Source organism: Oryzias melastigma, linkage group LG17 (assembly GCF_002922805.2).
Source record: "Oryzias melastigma strain HK-1 linkage group LG17, ASM292280v2, whole genome shotgun sequence".
Lineage (NCBI taxonomy): Eukaryota > Metazoa > Chordata > Actinopteri > Beloniformes > Adrianichthyidae > Oryzias > Oryzias melastigma.
In genome coordinates, this window is record NC_050528.1 from 26,643,433 (window position 1) to 26,661,191 (window position 17,759).

Below are 17,759 nucleotides of genomic sequence, written 5' to 3' on the forward strand. Positions count from 1 at the left end.
AAGTTCTCTAAATTGCTAAAACAGATATTTCTCCTGTGGTTCTTTGAAATCTGAACTTTATGCAAGAAGCTCTGAACTTGCAAAATCAGACACCTGGTGTCTGATTTCTTCCTTCCAGCCTGCAAGGGAAATGAATTGTTTTTCCTCTATTTTCTAAATCCTGAGCGTCAGTAAACCCATATTGTATATTCCCTCAGCATTTAAATTACTATGTGTCTATCCATCCATTCTCTAAACCTTCCAGTTGCATCTCAGGGATGCTGGAGACAACCAAGCTAATAAAGGGGGATACACCTTAGACAGTTCACCAGTCACAGGGCAAAACCTGAGAGAGACACTCACATTCATTCCACAAAGCTAAATCAGGGTCAGGCAGGCAGAGGTCAAACACGAGCATGAGGGCATCACAGAACAACCAGAGTGGTCAGGGTTCAGGGTCAGGGCAGGCGGCAGACGAAGCAGGGTCAGATGAAACAGAAGGTCAAAGTAAGAACGCTCAGAGATGCAGAAAGAGTGGCACAAACAAGACTTCGCAGGTGCTCTGACTAAATACTGCTGGGGGTGATTGCAGATGGAAAACGGCTGTGGAGCTTCTGGGAGTGACAGCAAGGCCTGATGGGAAGTGTAGTGTTGAGACTTCTGAAGTGCTAGTATTTAGGTGATTGATCCCGCTGGTGGTCAGAGGTAGAGACAAGGGACCGATACATGACAGAATTTATTTTATCATTCATCTTCTTGGCCCCTGTTTTTCCCTTTCGGGGTCGCGGGTATGCTAGAGCCTAACCTACTGATGGGAGAAGGCAGGGTACACACTCTGGACAGTAGCTCAGGATTTGCTTGCTATGTGGTATTTAGTAGACTGGACCTGCCACAAATCAGATAAGGATTATTTTTCTAATTGTGGCCAATAACTCGAGCCTGACCCCCTTTAACAAAAATGACTTTACAGCATAGGCTTTAGTCAACAAGCACCAAATACACAAACATCTTTACCCCAAACAATCATTTTTATTATTATAATTTATGAAAATTATAGTTGAAATGTTCTGGTGTGTTTTCAAATGATCTACTTACCTTTAAAGATTATTCTGATGCACATCAAGCCCATTAATATCAATTATTAATTTGTTCATTTAATTTAGCACAAACACGTGTGAGGTTCCCTGTTGGAGCTAACAGAATGTCATTAGACCGTCTATCATCAGTCTTCTCCCACACAACTTTTCCTCGAAAGCTTAATTTCCGCTGCTTTCAGAGTATTGGAAAGAAAAAGCAACGTGTAATTAAGATGTTATGATGCAGGCGTGGCACAGGCTCTTGGGAGTCTTCAGTATCTTGTCTGAGTAATGGGGAAAATAACGTCTAAATATGCGTGTCAGTACAGCACATCTGGGTTTCAAGTTTTAGTAGTAATCATTGATTTCAGTGGTAAATGCGTCATAGAGTCTAATTGAATTGGTTTTCTTGAGTTTACCGATCATTGCTTTATTCTTTAAGCAGCTAACCTCTTGACATAGATTGGGATACATGTCGATTTGAAACACTTTTAGTGGTTTCATGCAGTAGCAGTCTTGCAAAGATTATGTTTTTCTTCTGTCATGGTGGTTAAAACAAAAGACAACATCAGTTCATATCCTCAGTATTGTTTAAAACCTTTTTGTCTTTTTTTTTCTTCATTTCATTCTTCCATGCTCCCAACTGGACAGACAAAAGATACCATACAATATTCTTAAGTTTTAATTCATAAAACGATCATAACACTGAAGACCTGCTGTCAGTGTCTCGCTATAATGAGACACAACTACAAAAACACAGCTTCTTCCACTGAGTCATGATTGGTGTGATTAAAGTCAATTTCCTGCAGAACGGTTTTCTATTTTTGACATAAAATTGTGACTCAGACTAAGAGAAACACGTTTTTGCTATAGTTTATCACCATCACCGTCTTCCATGATGATCAGCCTTGAAGTTGTGGACTAAAAAACAATAATCTTAGAGCATAAAAGGAACTTTAAAGTGAGTGGGTAACTGGAAACAGGCAAGCTTGTGATGCAGAAGTGCATGTAGGATTCCCACAAAAACTATGATAGTTTAATTTCCCAAATTCTAACACCCATGATTATGGGCTGCACGGTGGCGCAAGTGGTTAGCGCTCTTGCCTCACAGCGAGAAGGCCCCGGTTCGAATCCCGGCTGGGACCTTTCTGTGTGGAGTTTGCATGTTCTCCCCGTGCATGCGTGGGTTTTCACCGGGGACTCCGGCTTCCTCCCACCGTCCAAAAACATGCTTCATAGGTTAATTGGTGACTCTAAATTGCCCCTAGGTGTGAATGTGAGAGTGAATGGGTGTCTGATTGAGGCCCTGTGACAGACTGGCGACCTGTCCAGGGTGTACCCCGCCTTCGCCCATCAGCAGCCGGGATAGGCTCCGGCACCCCCGCGACCCCGAACGGGATGAAGCGGTCAAGAAAATGGATGGATGGATGGATGGACTAACACCCACGATGCATATAACTTCCCCTTCACTCACCCTCTTGTATTGTTTAAAACTACGTACACTCCAGAGATGTGATGTGTTTTCTGAACGTGGGTTCTTGAACCTTCTTTGAGCATCCAGTGTTTACAGTGTTCACAATTTTTTCACCCACAGATGCAGATTCTATATCTGAAAGTGTAGATGTAACTAAGACATATCAAGCATTCTTCATTGTTGTTATCTGATCTCAGTTCAATTCAATTCAATTTTATTTATATAGCCCAAAATCACAAAAGAATTTGCCTCATAGGGCTTCAAAATATGAACAATTGTTAAAAACTAAGACTAACTAAACAGGTTACCCCTGCCCTTAGACCCTCCCTCCCGGTAAGGAAAAACTCCTAAAAAAACCTGAGTCAGGAAAAAAGAAGAAACCTTAGGGATTCCCACATGTGGGAGAGATACCATCCCAGGACGGACAGGTGATACCAGAACTGTTAGAGAAAGATTAGCTTCTACAACTACTCAGGAAATATATGTTTGAGTTGATTCAACACCTTCAAACTTAGACTGCAATTTTCATCCATAGACTTTTAAAAAGCTTGTAAAGTTGCACACCATCACATTGAACAGGGGAAGGAAGTTTGTGTGATGAAGATTGAACAGGTCATCATAATATGAACTGTTAGAAGCTTAACAAGGATTTATACATTTAAAAAAAGAAAAGACAGAAAAAGTGATGTCAAACCAGTATTTACTTTCAAAAAGATTGCAGGATTTGGTTGAACACAACAAAGGCAAAGAAAATACACAGTTGTATCACACACCAATGTGAGTTAATTTTTATTATGTATATCTAGTTGTAAAAAAATATAGTTGGATTTGAAAATACATTCATTTTTGTTTGACTCAAATTTAGAAATATATTCTCGGATTCAGATTGAAGAAACACAATTCCAACAAGTACAGTCATAAGTGACCAAACCCTGTTGTCAGCCTACACACTTTAGTTGTTGCTTTTAAACTGAGTGCTTGTTCTTTTTAGTCAGACTCTCTCATGCATGACTGATCCTTAAGCGCTTGTTCTTTATCTTGTTCTGTCACAGCTTGAGATGCCTCCCTTTCAGCCAATTACCCACAAACAATCGAGTTTAATATACATGTCTTTCTACGCACTCTTTTGTGCCTTGTTCTGACCTTAACTCATCCCTCAATGCGTGTCAAAATGTCTTATAAAGGCCTTCATCACCACCAGTTTGGATTTTTACTACGACTCCAAAGCTTTTTCTTGCACGTTTTAATTCTTCCTTCCTTTTTTCTTTCGTTCATGTCACAACTTGTTTTACTTTTCAGGTTTCACCTTCTCCCTGATTGAAATTGAAGGTGTCACCCTCGTTCTCCGGAGATGAAAAGTGTCTCACGGTGGCGTTCTGTTGTGTTCTACTTTGTGTAACTAAAAGGCTTTGGGCTTCCATTCTGCATCTGCCCTTAAAGCAGCAGGAAAGATCCAATCTGTGGGGCTCAGAGGCATGTTTATGTTCATGGAGAATTGATCTGTTTACCTCTGTCCATCTGTCTCTCAGAGAGATGCTCCAGACAGAAATTGTGCTTTTGCTTCAGAGTTTTTATTTTATGTCCAAGTGTTTGCCGATATCTCTACTACTGTGTTTCTTCCAGTGACATCAGTTTTTCTAACAAACTGCCTCCTTCGTACGAGCATCCACCGGTAATTTGTTTAAAGCCTGCTTTGGACGACATCTCCTTTAGAAAAATGTGAAATGAGCATGCTTACCCTTTTATTCAGGCTCTCTCCATCCATTCTAATTTCCCGACCCACATCCCTGCTGAGGCTTTTCTCCTCTAACGGGTCTAATTGCAGCAGCAGTCTATGATGTTTGGAAAGGACAACATTATTTCTTGCACAGCTTGATGAGACATTGTGGATCTCTATACATCAGCATAATAAGCCGTGTTACGTCAGCTTTGCATTAATAAGATACTTTTCCACTTAAAGTATTCTGCGGGATTTCCAGCAGAGACCTTTTATTCCAATTTCACACCCACCTCAGGCACTTTGCAAAGGTGATGTATCTTCTAAAAAACCCCTGCAAGCATTTTATCTTTTATTACATAACCACAAGACCCCCTTAAGGTAATTCTTTTTATTTGTCATTTCTTAGAACAATCCGATATGTTCTCTGAAGTCAAGGACAATATTTGCAATACACAAAGCAAATTTTAGACTCCATTTTTCCAACACATCTAGCCAGCAGGGATCTTCCCAGAACTGAATAACGTGATGATGGCTTGATTGAACCAAAGGGATCATCATACCAAGAAAGGATGGAGGACCTGATCGCTTTTTTTTTGAGTTTCTTGGACTGATGGTGTAATTCACTTATATCTGCGCTAAGAAGAAGGCAAACTTAACATGAAAATCAGCCATGCAAAAATCGAGAAGCAAAGGTTTTAATTGAAAAACGACTCCAAATGTGATAGTTGCATAAGCTAGCATATGTTTGCAAAGTGAAAATCAGTACATGTGGGAAGAAGATCAATCAACATATGTAAATGTATGCGGATTGAAGGCGTCCTGTTTGGCTTTGTGAGGGGGAAACCTCTGTGTCTGAACAGGCAAACAATAAAAAAATGAAGCAAGAAAGGACAAATAGAAGAAAAAACAGATCATTTCAATGTTGTGGTTTGACTTTTGTTATTTTGTTTCGTTAGAGAGAATTTCTCATTAGGCGTGTGGCTAACACCACAAAGTAAATGGTTAAAGCAGAACTCCTTTCATTTTACAACATCAGTTAACATGCAGGTGGATCAGGAAGTAGTTCAACTGCAATGGGATTAAAATAAAATATATCATAGACTAAGAAACAGAGACAACAGAACAAATTTCAGGCTGGTTTTACTGTAGAACAGACTAGTAGATTTAGTTAGAAATGGTGAAAAATACTGACAAATTTCCAAACCTTCACTTGATTTAGTTTACTTTGATCACATTTACAAAAGAGAAGTTCTGAGTGGAAAATACACCTGGAAAAATCATGCAGTTACAACAGCTGCTCACGTGGGGGCAGTATTCCCTGATATAAGCCAGGATTTAAGATGAAATCCTTGACTGTATGAGAGAACTGGACTGAGTGAGTGTGACATCACCTATAGAAAATGACTTACTTCCTGATAAATTCAGTCATCATTTTTTTGTGAAACTGACGTCACCAGATGTCAGTGATCAGTGATCGGTCCAAGTCGGTCTGAGTCAACATGGCATCCACTCTCACCGATCAGGAGAGAGCTTGTTGGAAGGCCACACCCCTACCATTTGAAAGTGGGCTTGGTAGAATCTGTCAAACACTTCAAATGTTTGACGCAAGACAGCATACTTTGACTGAGGCATCTGATTGGCCAGTTTATAACTTGAATAACTTGAAATTAAGAAAAAAAAATAGGAGTAGCAAAAACATGCTAAAAAAAGGTAGCAGAGTAAGATTTTTTATTCTAACACATATAATGACTGAGTAACAGCTGTTTATATCTCAAGTCTATGGGATTTTGGCTTCTTGGAGCCAGCAGGTACTTCCTGTTTGGAATGCCAGGGGGGTGGTCACACGATCCAGTTCTCATATACTGTCAATAGAAGAAACATGAAGAAAAACGAAGGTATTCTCACTCATCCATTATAGGCCCTCAACTCTTCTCTACATGGTGTTTACCTCCAGTTTCATTAAACCCCGTTAAATAAGAGATTAAACTTAGACGTATGTACATTTTTCTGGATTTCTTTCTTGTCGTTTTAAAATTGTATTAAAAGTTTTAAAAGTTTTAGAATAACAAAGATTGTATTCATACCAAAGTTTAAAGCTTTCTTTCCCTCTTTTTTAGAAAAAAAAATCAAAATAAAAAGTGTTCATTTTAGCACATCTTGTGAAAAAAAAGAAGAAAAAAAAAGTCATCTTGATGTAGGGTGGGCTATTAAATGTTTCTGCCATACCTAGAGTATAGAAGAACCAAATAACACTTTTTTTTATCTATGGTTTTAAATAAGTTTTCCTCCTTTGGCAGATTTGTCAGGAGGTGACTTCACTCTGGAGAGAGGAAATCATTTTCAACTAAAGAACAGACTGTGGAAGAAAAAAATCCCACACAAACTTCATATAAACATTCTGTAAATGACACACGAGCTGTTTCCAAAAGATCATTTCAAGACTGTTGTAAAGGTCTGTCAGAATGGTAAATGTGCACAAAACTTGCACAGCTACGTGTGGCAAGGAGAAGGCTGAGCCCTCTCAGTTTGGTGATGCACCTGGTTCCACTCAATTAGGTAGGCTACCAGGGGGGTATTTAAGGGCATGCTCAGGGGAATTTGGATGATCGACGCATTGGTGGGGGTGAACGGGGAGATCCCAAGTGAGCTTGGAGCTCTTGTCAGGTGCTTTGGTAAGCGGGTAGGCTGTGTTTTCACATTTTTTGGCAAAAGGAAATGCTGAACAGTGATGCAAACTTCATGTATTTCACTCTGAAGCATTGTTGCTGCTGGGCCACGTCCCGTAAATGAATCGAGGATTGACGGCTTTACCACTGGTCACTACGGCGTTGTGGGTGTCTCCAGGCTTTCCTGTGTTGACCCACTGATTGCCAACTTTGAGTTTAAACCTCCAACTTCCAGTTTTTTTTTTTTTGACAATTTTAAAATCTGAACTTAATAAAATTGTGTTGTGTGTTTTTAATTCTGTCTCCGACTCCAACTTTGCAAGAACAACTGTGCCTTGTTGTGTTTCCTTGGGTTCCCGTCCCAGGGTGGCATTGACATTTTTCTGAAAGTACTTGGACAAGAACCCTACACGCATGAACATGGAAGCCCAAAACGCATGTTTACATACTTTCATTGGAAGTGGTGGCTTGAACATGTGCTGCTGAGATTGGTGTGAACATAGCTGAACTTTGTCCAAGTTTTCAGTAAGATTGATAAAAAAGACACAACAATGATTACACCCTCTGTTTCCTCTCCTGCTTTAATGTCAAGAGGATATTTTCAGTTCTGGGTATTCTCAGTGCTGGAAATCGCATCTCTCTTGAGAGTCTTGGTTATTCGGTTTATATTATGATAGCAAATCTTCCATAAACCATCATTAAAGGAACTGTAGAACTGCAGCAGAAGAGAGGCTGTAACATCCATCACTTGGCGGGTGTTAAAGGCCAGGATAAAATTGCTAATAATGTCCTCCTGCGCCGTTTCCCATGAAAACAGAGCCGTCACACACATTCAGCCTTAATGAAAATGTGCTTCAATGTGTGCAAAACAGCCCTTACCAGACCAAAATGTACTAAAAAGACCTGAGCACATAATCATCTGAAGCTTTTAAAACACACTGAATTGATCATTTTTTTAAAGAAAAAAAAAACAAACGTATTTTTCTACTGAGTTTGTGTCCAGAGTACCAGAAACTATCAAAAAGCAGTTATCTATGCACTAACTTAAGCTACCTGGAGATCCCTGAAAGCTGCTCTGAGAAAGTAAGAAAAATTGAGCAACTGGAGCCAACTGTAATGATGACATATAATGTATAAAATAATGAAGTTTCAATTAATAGTTCAGAAAAACTTTGTTAAACTTTATCAGAATTCTAATAACCAACGACACAAGTGCAAAGACCATTATTATTCCCCTTTGTTTGAGTTCCATCTCCACCAATGGTAATCCTTGCATATAAATGAAACTACTGTTTTATCAGTAAATTGAAGTGCATTCAATTTAGATTGTATCTGTCCTTTAACCGTTTTTTCATTTGTTAACAGATTGCCTGGATTGCAGTGCATGTTGGGTAGTTTTTGCCTTAACGTCAAATGTCAATCATCATAAAAATATTGTGAGAAAGAGTCCAATAGAGCAGGTGGAAATCTGGCACTAATGTGTTGAATGCAAGCTGCCTTGGTTGACTTAAAAGCTATGCATTGTGGGAAATGGTGTCCTGACAATTCCTGTAGTTTAAAGTGAATCTGAAAAGAAATGACTGGTGCTCAATAAAGGAAAAGTCAATCACTTTGGTAAACAAAAAGAAAATAGGATTTCTATTTGTACAAATGGTTGTAGTAGCTGAAATCAGCATCGCTCATATTACTTTATCATTTGAAACTATTTCACTTAAAACATTACATTATTTTAGTTTTTCTATTGATAATCATTTAGGTTTTAATGCTAAACATCAGACAGACATTTGCATTTATGCAACAAAAGGAACTTATGAGTACAGGCGTCACATCTGTGGTTATGGGTTTTATCGTTGCCTTTAAAATATTAAGGGGGAGAGATACGTATTAAAATCCAACTTAATGTTAAGGACAACCCCCAACTTCCTGTTTCTGTTCAGTCTCGCAGCAGCTCAGCATTTGCCTTCATCTCAGGCGCCTTTCTCCCCCCGCCAGTGCTTCCTGATCTCGATGATGATCCAGGCGAGCTACAAGTCATCTCAGACACATTTATTGATTTAACCATCAGTTACTCCCTGTAAGGGTCCCCACAGCCAAGGTCGAACTTACTGTTGGGTAGAGGGTAGGCGATCGCCTGGGACCCCAACACTCTGGGGCCCTGAGTTAAACACTTAATAAAAGCGTCTGAAACAAACTTTATGCTCATAATTTTTACGTTTGTTACAAAATACACTCCCGATGGCATAAGACTGATCATGTGAAACTGTTTTGTCCTTCCTCTGCAGCAATGGAATATTCCAGTCAACAAAGCAGTGTTACCAGATTGGGTAGTTTTCAGCTCAGTCAGGCAGATTTTATTCAAATGTTTTTCCTATATGCAAGTGGGCATAATTTGGAGAATTTTGGGATTGGTTCGGGAGCTTTTAGGTCCTTATAATAGATTTCAACCAGGGAGAGGCAGGTGAAGCAGTGCCTCACCTGTCAGTGAATCACCCTGTGATTTAAACATCTGATCTCTGCCACAGTTTTACAGTGGATGCAGCTTTCTGACCCAATCCTCTGAATGTATATGGACTTGGGACGGTAAATGGAAAGCTCCTCCACACGGTTGGAGTAATTTAAAGCACCTTATTCCATCTGAAGAGTGGTCATGTAGCTTACAAGATCAAATGAGGTGGGTAGCACCAGGGTATCACCGTCTGCCTTGTTTTCCACTTGGTATTGTGCAGAGACATTAAATCCACAGTTGACCTAACTAGCTTGCCTATTTCCTCTGCTTAAACACATGCATGCTGAGATTTGCTGTGACAATAAAGACAATTAAAGAGGCAAACACAGTTTCTGCGGCTGCCCTAAGGAGCATTTATGAGCTTTTTGTTTTTAATACAGCTAATAATTAAAAATATACAACAGAGAAATGATTCTTTAAATAAAGCAGCCATCCCTAGTGCTGAAAATAACTCATCAGTCTCTCAGTAGCCATGTTAACGAAGATAAAGTAACATTTAGTCAACTTTCTATTTACAAACTAAAGTTGAAAGTCATCTTTCTCTTTAACATATTTATTCTCATTGTCCTTCACATAAAAATCTTATGGAAGAACTTTGCCTATAAATCAAAGGAAAAATGTAACCTTCCAATCCATCCTCACAGAATCCAAATTATTCTGTGTCCAATCTTTGAATTATTGACTTGGACAATATCTAAAAAAAAATCTGTTTGTTTGTTTTGAGTAAAAGGCCACTTAAGGTTGTTGAACAGGGCCCACACAGTTAATAAACATAATACTTGAAGTACTCTCTGAAATGTGTTCGTTAGGACAGTTTTTGTCCTAGAGGCTAACAACCTTCTCTCACAACACATCTCTGCAGGGACACTGCAGTGAGAGGAATCATAATCATTTAAGAAATGGAAAAAGAAGCTCAATAATTTATGCTATGAATGAATGGAATGCAACATTTTTCTGTTTCTATGTGAATAATGGATTTAAAGGAAATATGATAACTTATAATAAATGCAGAAAATGCTATTTGGTTGTTGGTAGTGCTGTTTATGCATAAAAAACATTGTTATTTGCAGGAAACTGTACTGCTGTAGGTCAGAACAACACAGAATGAAGACCCCATACCCCTGAGACTGCTGTCTGCCTTCCTGTGTACCATGGTTAGCCCATTAGTGGAGGTGGTGGTGTTTGTCAGGCATAGCATTGGAGGATGTAGTTATCATCTAACTGCGTCAGATCTGTGTTTACACATGGAAGTGACTTGCAGCTTCAAGTCAATTTCAGCAAAAGTTAAACTAGTCTTTGTTTTTTTATGAGGGTGGCTTTCAGCTGTATAACTGTTATTAGTTGCACGTATACAATAAATGGTAGCAACTTAATGCTATATTAATTAATGTGTACAACATTAAAAAATATCCTCACCTGGAGACCATTAAGAATAATCTAATTTAATCAATAATCTGATTAATCTAGAGGGAATTTAGAGCTAAAGACATTTGTTTTGTGTTTCTTTGCTCATAAATTGATCTCTAGCTTTTAGTCTACAGTCTGCCTCTCTCTTAATTTGACAAAAGGGGTGGAATTTCTTGAATCAAACCATTTTATAATTCATCAGAAATTTCCCAGATTTGTGGGAAGGACCATGTGCGTGGGCGGAGCAACCCCACCCTCCCTTTCTCCCCTGACTGCTGAGAGCTCTCTGTTCACACACGCAACTGAATCTTATAGCCCCAACCTAACGTTATCTATGCAACAAAAATGGTGAGCAATATCGGAGTTATCTAGGTGTCCAGTTTGATCCAAATTCCAGCTAAGATGAGGAAAACAAAGCCCTGCATGGATCTATTTGTCTACAAGTGGATGCAACAGAATGGAGCGGAGCAGAGAGCTTGTGTGAACTCCCATGTGGCTCCAATACGCCCCGTTTCAAACAGCATTTTTGGTCTACTTATGATTTTAAGACATACTCTGAAATGCAATTTTAAGCTTTTTTTAAGTCTTAATTTTTAAAACATAAAATAATAGTCACACAAAGAGGAAAAGAAAGGGGTAAAAGTAAAAAAAGAATAAAATGAATAAAATTACCAGAGTATATTCTTATAACTTTAGTTTGAGTTTTTTTTTAATTGTAAATATCAGATTCAGTCCAAAAAACAGTGCAAGAGAGCTATTAATATACATTGTAGATCTATATAAACAATAAAAATAGAATAAAGTAATCTGCCTAAGGTAGCAGCAAACAAACAAAAACATCTAAAGAATATAAAACAGTAAGTAGTTAGAGGTTTTTAATCTCAGACGACAGAAATGTGACGTTTACTTTACGGATCTATTGATTGGCTGATGAAACTCCGGTAGGAGGCGACATCTAGTCTCTCATTGGTTAAAATTTTAAATGCCTCTTCGTGATTGGCCAGAGGTCTCTCTCTGCTATTGGTGGATTGTGTTAGCTCAGAATTTGAAAATCGGGCGTTTAAACAATCAGAGGGAAACAGCTGTGAAGAAGACCGGTTCACGTTTCCAAAACGAATTATACTTTTACTCGAGTCAGGCTTTATTGTGGCATAAAACTTAGTTTAAAAATACTGTTGCGTTTATTACACTACAGAAGAAAAAGGCGTATCTATCTCCAAGGATAGCTGCTGATACGCTCCGGAGATGTCATCCGGAGACGCTGGCGTGGATCTGCAGTGCTGCGTGACGGTGGAGCAGCTCAACAGCTCCGGTCAGGCCACGCGCCGGCAGCTCATCCGCAAAGCTGCTGTCATTCTGGGCCGCAACGAGTTCCAGGAGATCCTCCTCCGAGTGCATGACGGGAAACTCGCGCACAGCTACCGGCTCAAGGAGTTCCAACTCTTCACCAAGTTCGTCAGAGATGGCAAGTGCACCGTCAAACTGCTGCCCGAGAACACCCAGGTGCTCATCTCCAACTGCCCGCCGGACCGGCTGAGCCTCTTCCTGAAGACGCTGAGCGTCAAGCATCAGGCCTGGAGGGCCAGCAAGCATCTGAGCGAGCGGGAGAAGCTGAAAGCCGGCCTGCCGCGCTGCTTCGAGGCCATCAGCCCGCTGCAACAGAAGGACATCCAGAAGGCCAACGAGCTGCGGAGCAGGGTGTCCAAAGGGCCGGCGGACTGTACCAACCGGGCGGGGGGGAAGAAGCAGGTCAAGCGGGCCAGGAGCGACACCGCCAGCAGCCCGGTGAGCTCCACAGAGGAGGCACCACCTCCCAAAAGTTTATCACTTGTATTTATGACTAAATATTATCAAACATTTCCAGGAGAAAACAAACCCCAACAAGAAACCAATCCTGACTCTACCATCGCGCAAGCTGAGCAAGGAACAGACGGCGGTTCTCAGCGCTGTTCTGGGGGGGAAGAACGTCTTCTTCACCGGAAGTGCAGGTAAACATTCACAACAACAGCTTTTGTTTACCTGTTTTTCCTTCCAAATCACGGTGATCCCATGCTCCACACAGGTACAGGGAAGTCCTTCCTGCTCAAGAGGATCGTGGGATCTCTGCCCCCTAAGAGCACCTTTGTGACGGCCAGCACTGGAGTGGCAGCATGCCACATTGGAGGAACCACACTGCACAACTTTGCCGGTCAGTTGTTCATTCATTACCACAGTTAATTATAATAGTTGTAAAAAGTCGAAATCACACACATTTAGATCATTTATAGAATAAAAAAATCCTATTATAGGTGAGTAGAATAATAACCCTTATATACCCTTAACAATTAGTTTTGACAATTTGATTCATATCATACTGATTGACGATACGATTCATAATCTATTGATTCATTTTGAACGATCTGATTCACTGACCTAAAATCGATCCAGGACATTTTTAGCCAAAACTTTCAACCATTGTGACTCAGAGAAGTACAGGAAGTTCTCCAGATTCCTTGTATTTCTTGCAAAAATAATACATTAAATATGTGTACAAACAAAAAGGTAAACAAGAATGAATGTCAAATCCATTCATATTTAGATTTATAAAGTTCATTCACTGTTGTTTTTCCACATTAAAATAATCCACCTTAAACTGCAGTGATGTTTTGATCATTTTTTGATGCTGTCACATTAAGAATCGAAACAGTACTTTCCAATATCCATATAAGCCATTTATTTCATTTTGAAGCAATTTTTAGACTGATTTGATCAACAACTTGCCATTGACGGAATGATCTGGTTGGGTTGTACAAATATAAATCAATATATTAAGTTGTTTTGCTGCTCATCCGAGTGATTTCATCAGTCTGGTTCAATATAATGTTTTATTTTTTTATTTTTTGAAAACGAAACCTTTTGAACTGAACGTAGGAACACCGGTTCTGCACCACAAATCTGCCTGAGTAACAGTACTTATTTTAATATTATTATTAATTCAAAAGATTACTTGCATCTTATACTCCTCTTCTGTATGTGATAAACTACTACTATTGAGATACTTCGGTGGGAATTTTGAGAGCTCAACTTTTAAAAAACAAAAAAATAAGTAAATTTTTTTTATTAGATTCAAGTTTCAGTGCTCAAAACGAAATCAGTTTTTAATCATCTTTATCTAGGAGCAAACCTCAGATAAATGTCTAGATGAGATTTGACCTCTGAAGACCATAGTGTCCACATACGTTACATTTTAGATTATATTGTCAATTTAAATTTTACTTGGGCCCTGTAGCTACATACTTTGGTGGAGGATTAGTTCAAATATTAGCTCAAGTCTTAAAGTGTTAATTTTTCAACTGCCAGTGTGAATCCTCATGTGACGGTCCCTGTGGTTCACCAAGGAGCTTCAAACCTGGTGGAGCTGCTTTGAGGCTGATGCACCAAATAAAACCGAGTCTCTAAGGAGCTCAAATGTTCTTTTACTGTCCTCCAGATCCATAAAAACTAAAGTTTGTTCTGTTTGGGTAATTTATGCGGTTTTTTTAAATTTCGCACCAGCTTTCCTGTTACTGTCAGTGTGTGTATGTGGAATGCAAATGTAAAGATAAAAGCTGTTTTAAAAACTCTAAGTGCAAGCTTATTTGCCTTTTTTTAAGCAGAGTTTATACATTTTTATCAAAATTTTAAGCAATCGTAAACTTTGCTTTCTGAATAATGAAAGCCCAGAACTCATTACATGGCTGACTTGTTCTTACAATTACATTTGTGAATAATTAAGCTTCATAATGACTCTGTTAAAGTGTATTAATGGTGGAGATGAAGAGCTCTTCTCTCCTCCGGGTTTATCTTTGATTAATAATCTGCACTAAGTCGGTCAATAATGGAATTTCAAATTTAATATTTTTTTTATTAAACGGTGGAATCCCATCCATTTTATTTTTTACTTCCTTACAGGTATTGGTTCTGGTTCTGCGCCGTTAGAGCAGTGTATTGAGCTGGCTCAGCGGCCCAGCGTGCTGCAGCACTGGACCAGCTGTCGGCACCTTATCATTGATGAGATCTCCATGGTGGAGGGCCAGTTCTTTGACAAGCTGGAGGCGGTGGCCAGGTGAGGAATGGAGGCCGCAAATCCAGAATTAGGATTCAGTTGCTGCTAAATGGACTGCATTTAGGACAGAGAAGCAATTTAATCTTGACAGCTAATTAAAAGGTTCTGACTGCATCTTTATTTGTTTTACAACCTGATTTCCTGAGGATGAAAACACTTTTGGGAGTTAAATTGCTCTAAAATCTTCTAGTAATCAATAATTGCTGCAGGACTGAGAAGATGTCTCTGCTCTCTTGTCTGCAGATCAGTGAGAAGGTCCACTCAGCCGTTCGGAGGCATTCAGCTGATCGTCTGTGGCGACTTTCTTCAGCTGCCCCCAGTCTCTAAAGGCAAAGAAAAGGCCAGCTTCTGCTTCCAGGTCAGTTGAGGCAAATGCCAACTTCACTTCAGGAAACTGGAAAATGTATTTAAACTCCAGGTACTTGTATCCGGCCCTCCAGATCATTTTATTTTATTGTTATTAATGGCCCGATATTATCTTGCGCTCATTTCTAACTTGTATAATTTTGACAAAATGGAGAGTAAAATGTTTTAAGTCATTTAAGGTTTAAGTTGATTTATTCTGGAATAATATTGGACTATATATATTTTTTTATTTTGACTACTTTGGCATTTACTAAGATTTTGTTAGGGGCTATTTTGGAGTTTAGCTAATATTTCAGCTACATGCTAGCTGTTTTGGCTAACTTATGTTTTTTTTTGTTTATTTTTAGGCTAATTTGGCACTTAGCTAATATTTTAGCTGGCTATCAGCTTCAGTGATTTCAGCTATTAGTTTTAGCGTTTTCAGCTATCAATTTCAGCATCTTCAGCTATCAGCACCAGGATCTTCAGAGGCCAAATTCAGCTTAAAGCATTCACACTAGCATTATCGCAGGTAATGCTTCATGTCTAGTTTGTAATTATGTTAAAAAGTTATGGTTTTAAAAATTTAGTTTTAGAGGGTTCAATAAATGTGAATTCTGTTCGGCTCACGATTTAAGATGTGTTTTGGATTTTGGCCCCCTGTGCGATTGAGTTTGACACCCCTGCCGGGTCCTTTATATTTTTTCTTACATTTGGTTGAGGTCCAATTTTTTGCTGAAAGACGCAGAAATGTTTCCAACTGAGGAAACCATACGGTCAGTGACTGCTGCGGGCCATAATAATAAACCAGCCGAGTCATTACATGAGTCGGCACTTTTATTCATGTAGCATGTGGTGTGAGAGTCGCGCCTCTGCTGCTTCCTCTGGGCTTATTGCCTGAGGCACATTAACGGATGCTTGAGGGGAAAATCTCATGGATTCTCTGAACCCTCAGGCCAGGTGTTGGAGAAAAGTCATCCAGGTCAACATGGAACTGACAGAAGTCCGAAGACAGACGGACCAGAACTTCATCTCCCTCCTGCAGGCAATCCGGCTGGGCAGGTGAAGGAATTTCACTTTTTTATTTGATGTATTTGTTGTAATATTCTTAGAATGGCAACAACTTTACAAAAAAAAAGCTTCAAGGTTCAAAGTTGGATTGTGTTTCAGGGCGACTGAAGAGATCTCCATGAAGCTGACGAAGAGCTCCTACCATCGAATCGAGAGGGACGGCGTTCTGGCGACGAGGCTGTGCACGCACAAGGACGACGTGGAGCTGACGAACGAGGACAAACTCCAGCAGCTGCCAGGTCTGAATCCTGCTGTGTGCGTAAACGTTCCTCGAATCACCAAACAGGTGTTGTTTTTGGCCCAACGCTGTCTATCCTGGTGGTGTAACGTCATTAAAAGTTCTGTCAGAAGCTGGTTATCAGTTCGGGCAGGACACTGCTGTTCTGAGAAATCTTTCCTTCTTCTGCTGTATCACTGTGTCACAAAGAACGGCTAAACATTTGCTGTGGCTTGAAGCTTGTATGCAGTTTTTCTACATCACCTGCAAGTTTCCTCCAGAGGCCAGGAATTGAACCGCCGACCTTCAGATTTGTAGATGACGATGCACAGGTGCTCTAACGGTTTTATGCTGCTCCTCAGGGTCAGTGCGGGTGTTTGAGGCCGTGGACAGTGATCCGGAGCTGGTGAGGACCATCGACGCTCACAGTCCTGTCAGCAGACTCATCCAGCTCAAAGTGGGAGCTCAGGTAGCTCTTTTCTATTTCATTTATGTCTATCTGCAGTTGAATTTGTTCATTTCATTGCCAAAATAAAATAAGCATGTATTATACAACATACACATTTTACATTTAAAAATAATCAAATTTTACTCAAATCTGTAGTTTTTGGTGTTAAACAGAATTTAAAGCTTTCAATATTTTCTTCTCAAAAGAATGAGGGGCACACTACAAAATAAAAGCTTTATTCTTTACATAACTGCATGCGCTGACAACACAACCACACAAAAACCGTTAATGGAACTTAAATTTATTAGATGTGGAATCATATTCAATATTAAAGTGGAAAAAGACGCTACAATCTGATCCAACAAAGTCAGAATAAGGGTTAGTAGTGGGTGTGGCCTCCTCGTGCCCACATGACTTCCCTGAAAATAGTTGTTAAAGTGTAACATATGGAATCGTATTGCATTCAATTAAAAAATAAAAACCAAAAATGGATGATCTTTGTTCTAAATCTTTGTATTTAAAAGAACGAAGGATGTCTCTTTTTCATCCTGATTGTTTTCAGTGTTTTTCCTGCTAATTGTTTTAGAAACTACAAAAGAAAATAAGTACAAGTTCCTTATTAAGACAGAGTATTAGGGCCAGTTTACAAACAAAACTTTTTTTTAAATTACTTTAAATCTCATAAATTTATGAGAAAAATGTTGCAAAAAAAGTTAAAATTAAAAATACTGCTGTTACTAATGAATACATTATTATTGGTAATTTT

At 39.3% G+C, this 17,759-nt stretch overlaps 1 protein-coding gene across 1 annotated transcript in view; it reads left to right on the top strand.

Annotated features, from left to right (window-relative positions):
- The first annotated feature begins 11,858 nt into the window (after positions 1 to 11,858).
- Positions 11,859 to 17,759, top strand: part of pif1 (PIF1 5'-to-3' DNA helicase homolog (S. cerevisiae)) — an 11,903-nt gene continuing 6,002 nt past the window's right edge. Inside the window, exons 1-8 of the mRNA XM_024274454.2 lie at positions 11,859 to 12,613; positions 12,693 to 12,816; positions 12,891 to 13,016; positions 14,759 to 14,912; positions 15,156 to 15,270; positions 16,213 to 16,319; positions 16,428 to 16,567; positions 16,908 to 17,014. Of these exons, the coding sequence (XP_024130222.1) occupies positions 12,074 to 12,613; positions 12,693 to 12,816; positions 12,891 to 13,016; positions 14,759 to 14,912; positions 15,156 to 15,270; positions 16,213 to 16,319; positions 16,428 to 16,567; positions 16,908 to 17,014 (1,413 nt within the window). The 5' untranslated portion in view covers positions 11,859 to 12,073. The remainder of the gene's footprint in view (positions 12,614 to 12,692; positions 12,817 to 12,890; positions 13,017 to 14,758; positions 14,913 to 15,155; positions 15,271 to 16,212; positions 16,320 to 16,427; positions 16,568 to 16,907; positions 17,015 to 17,759) is intronic.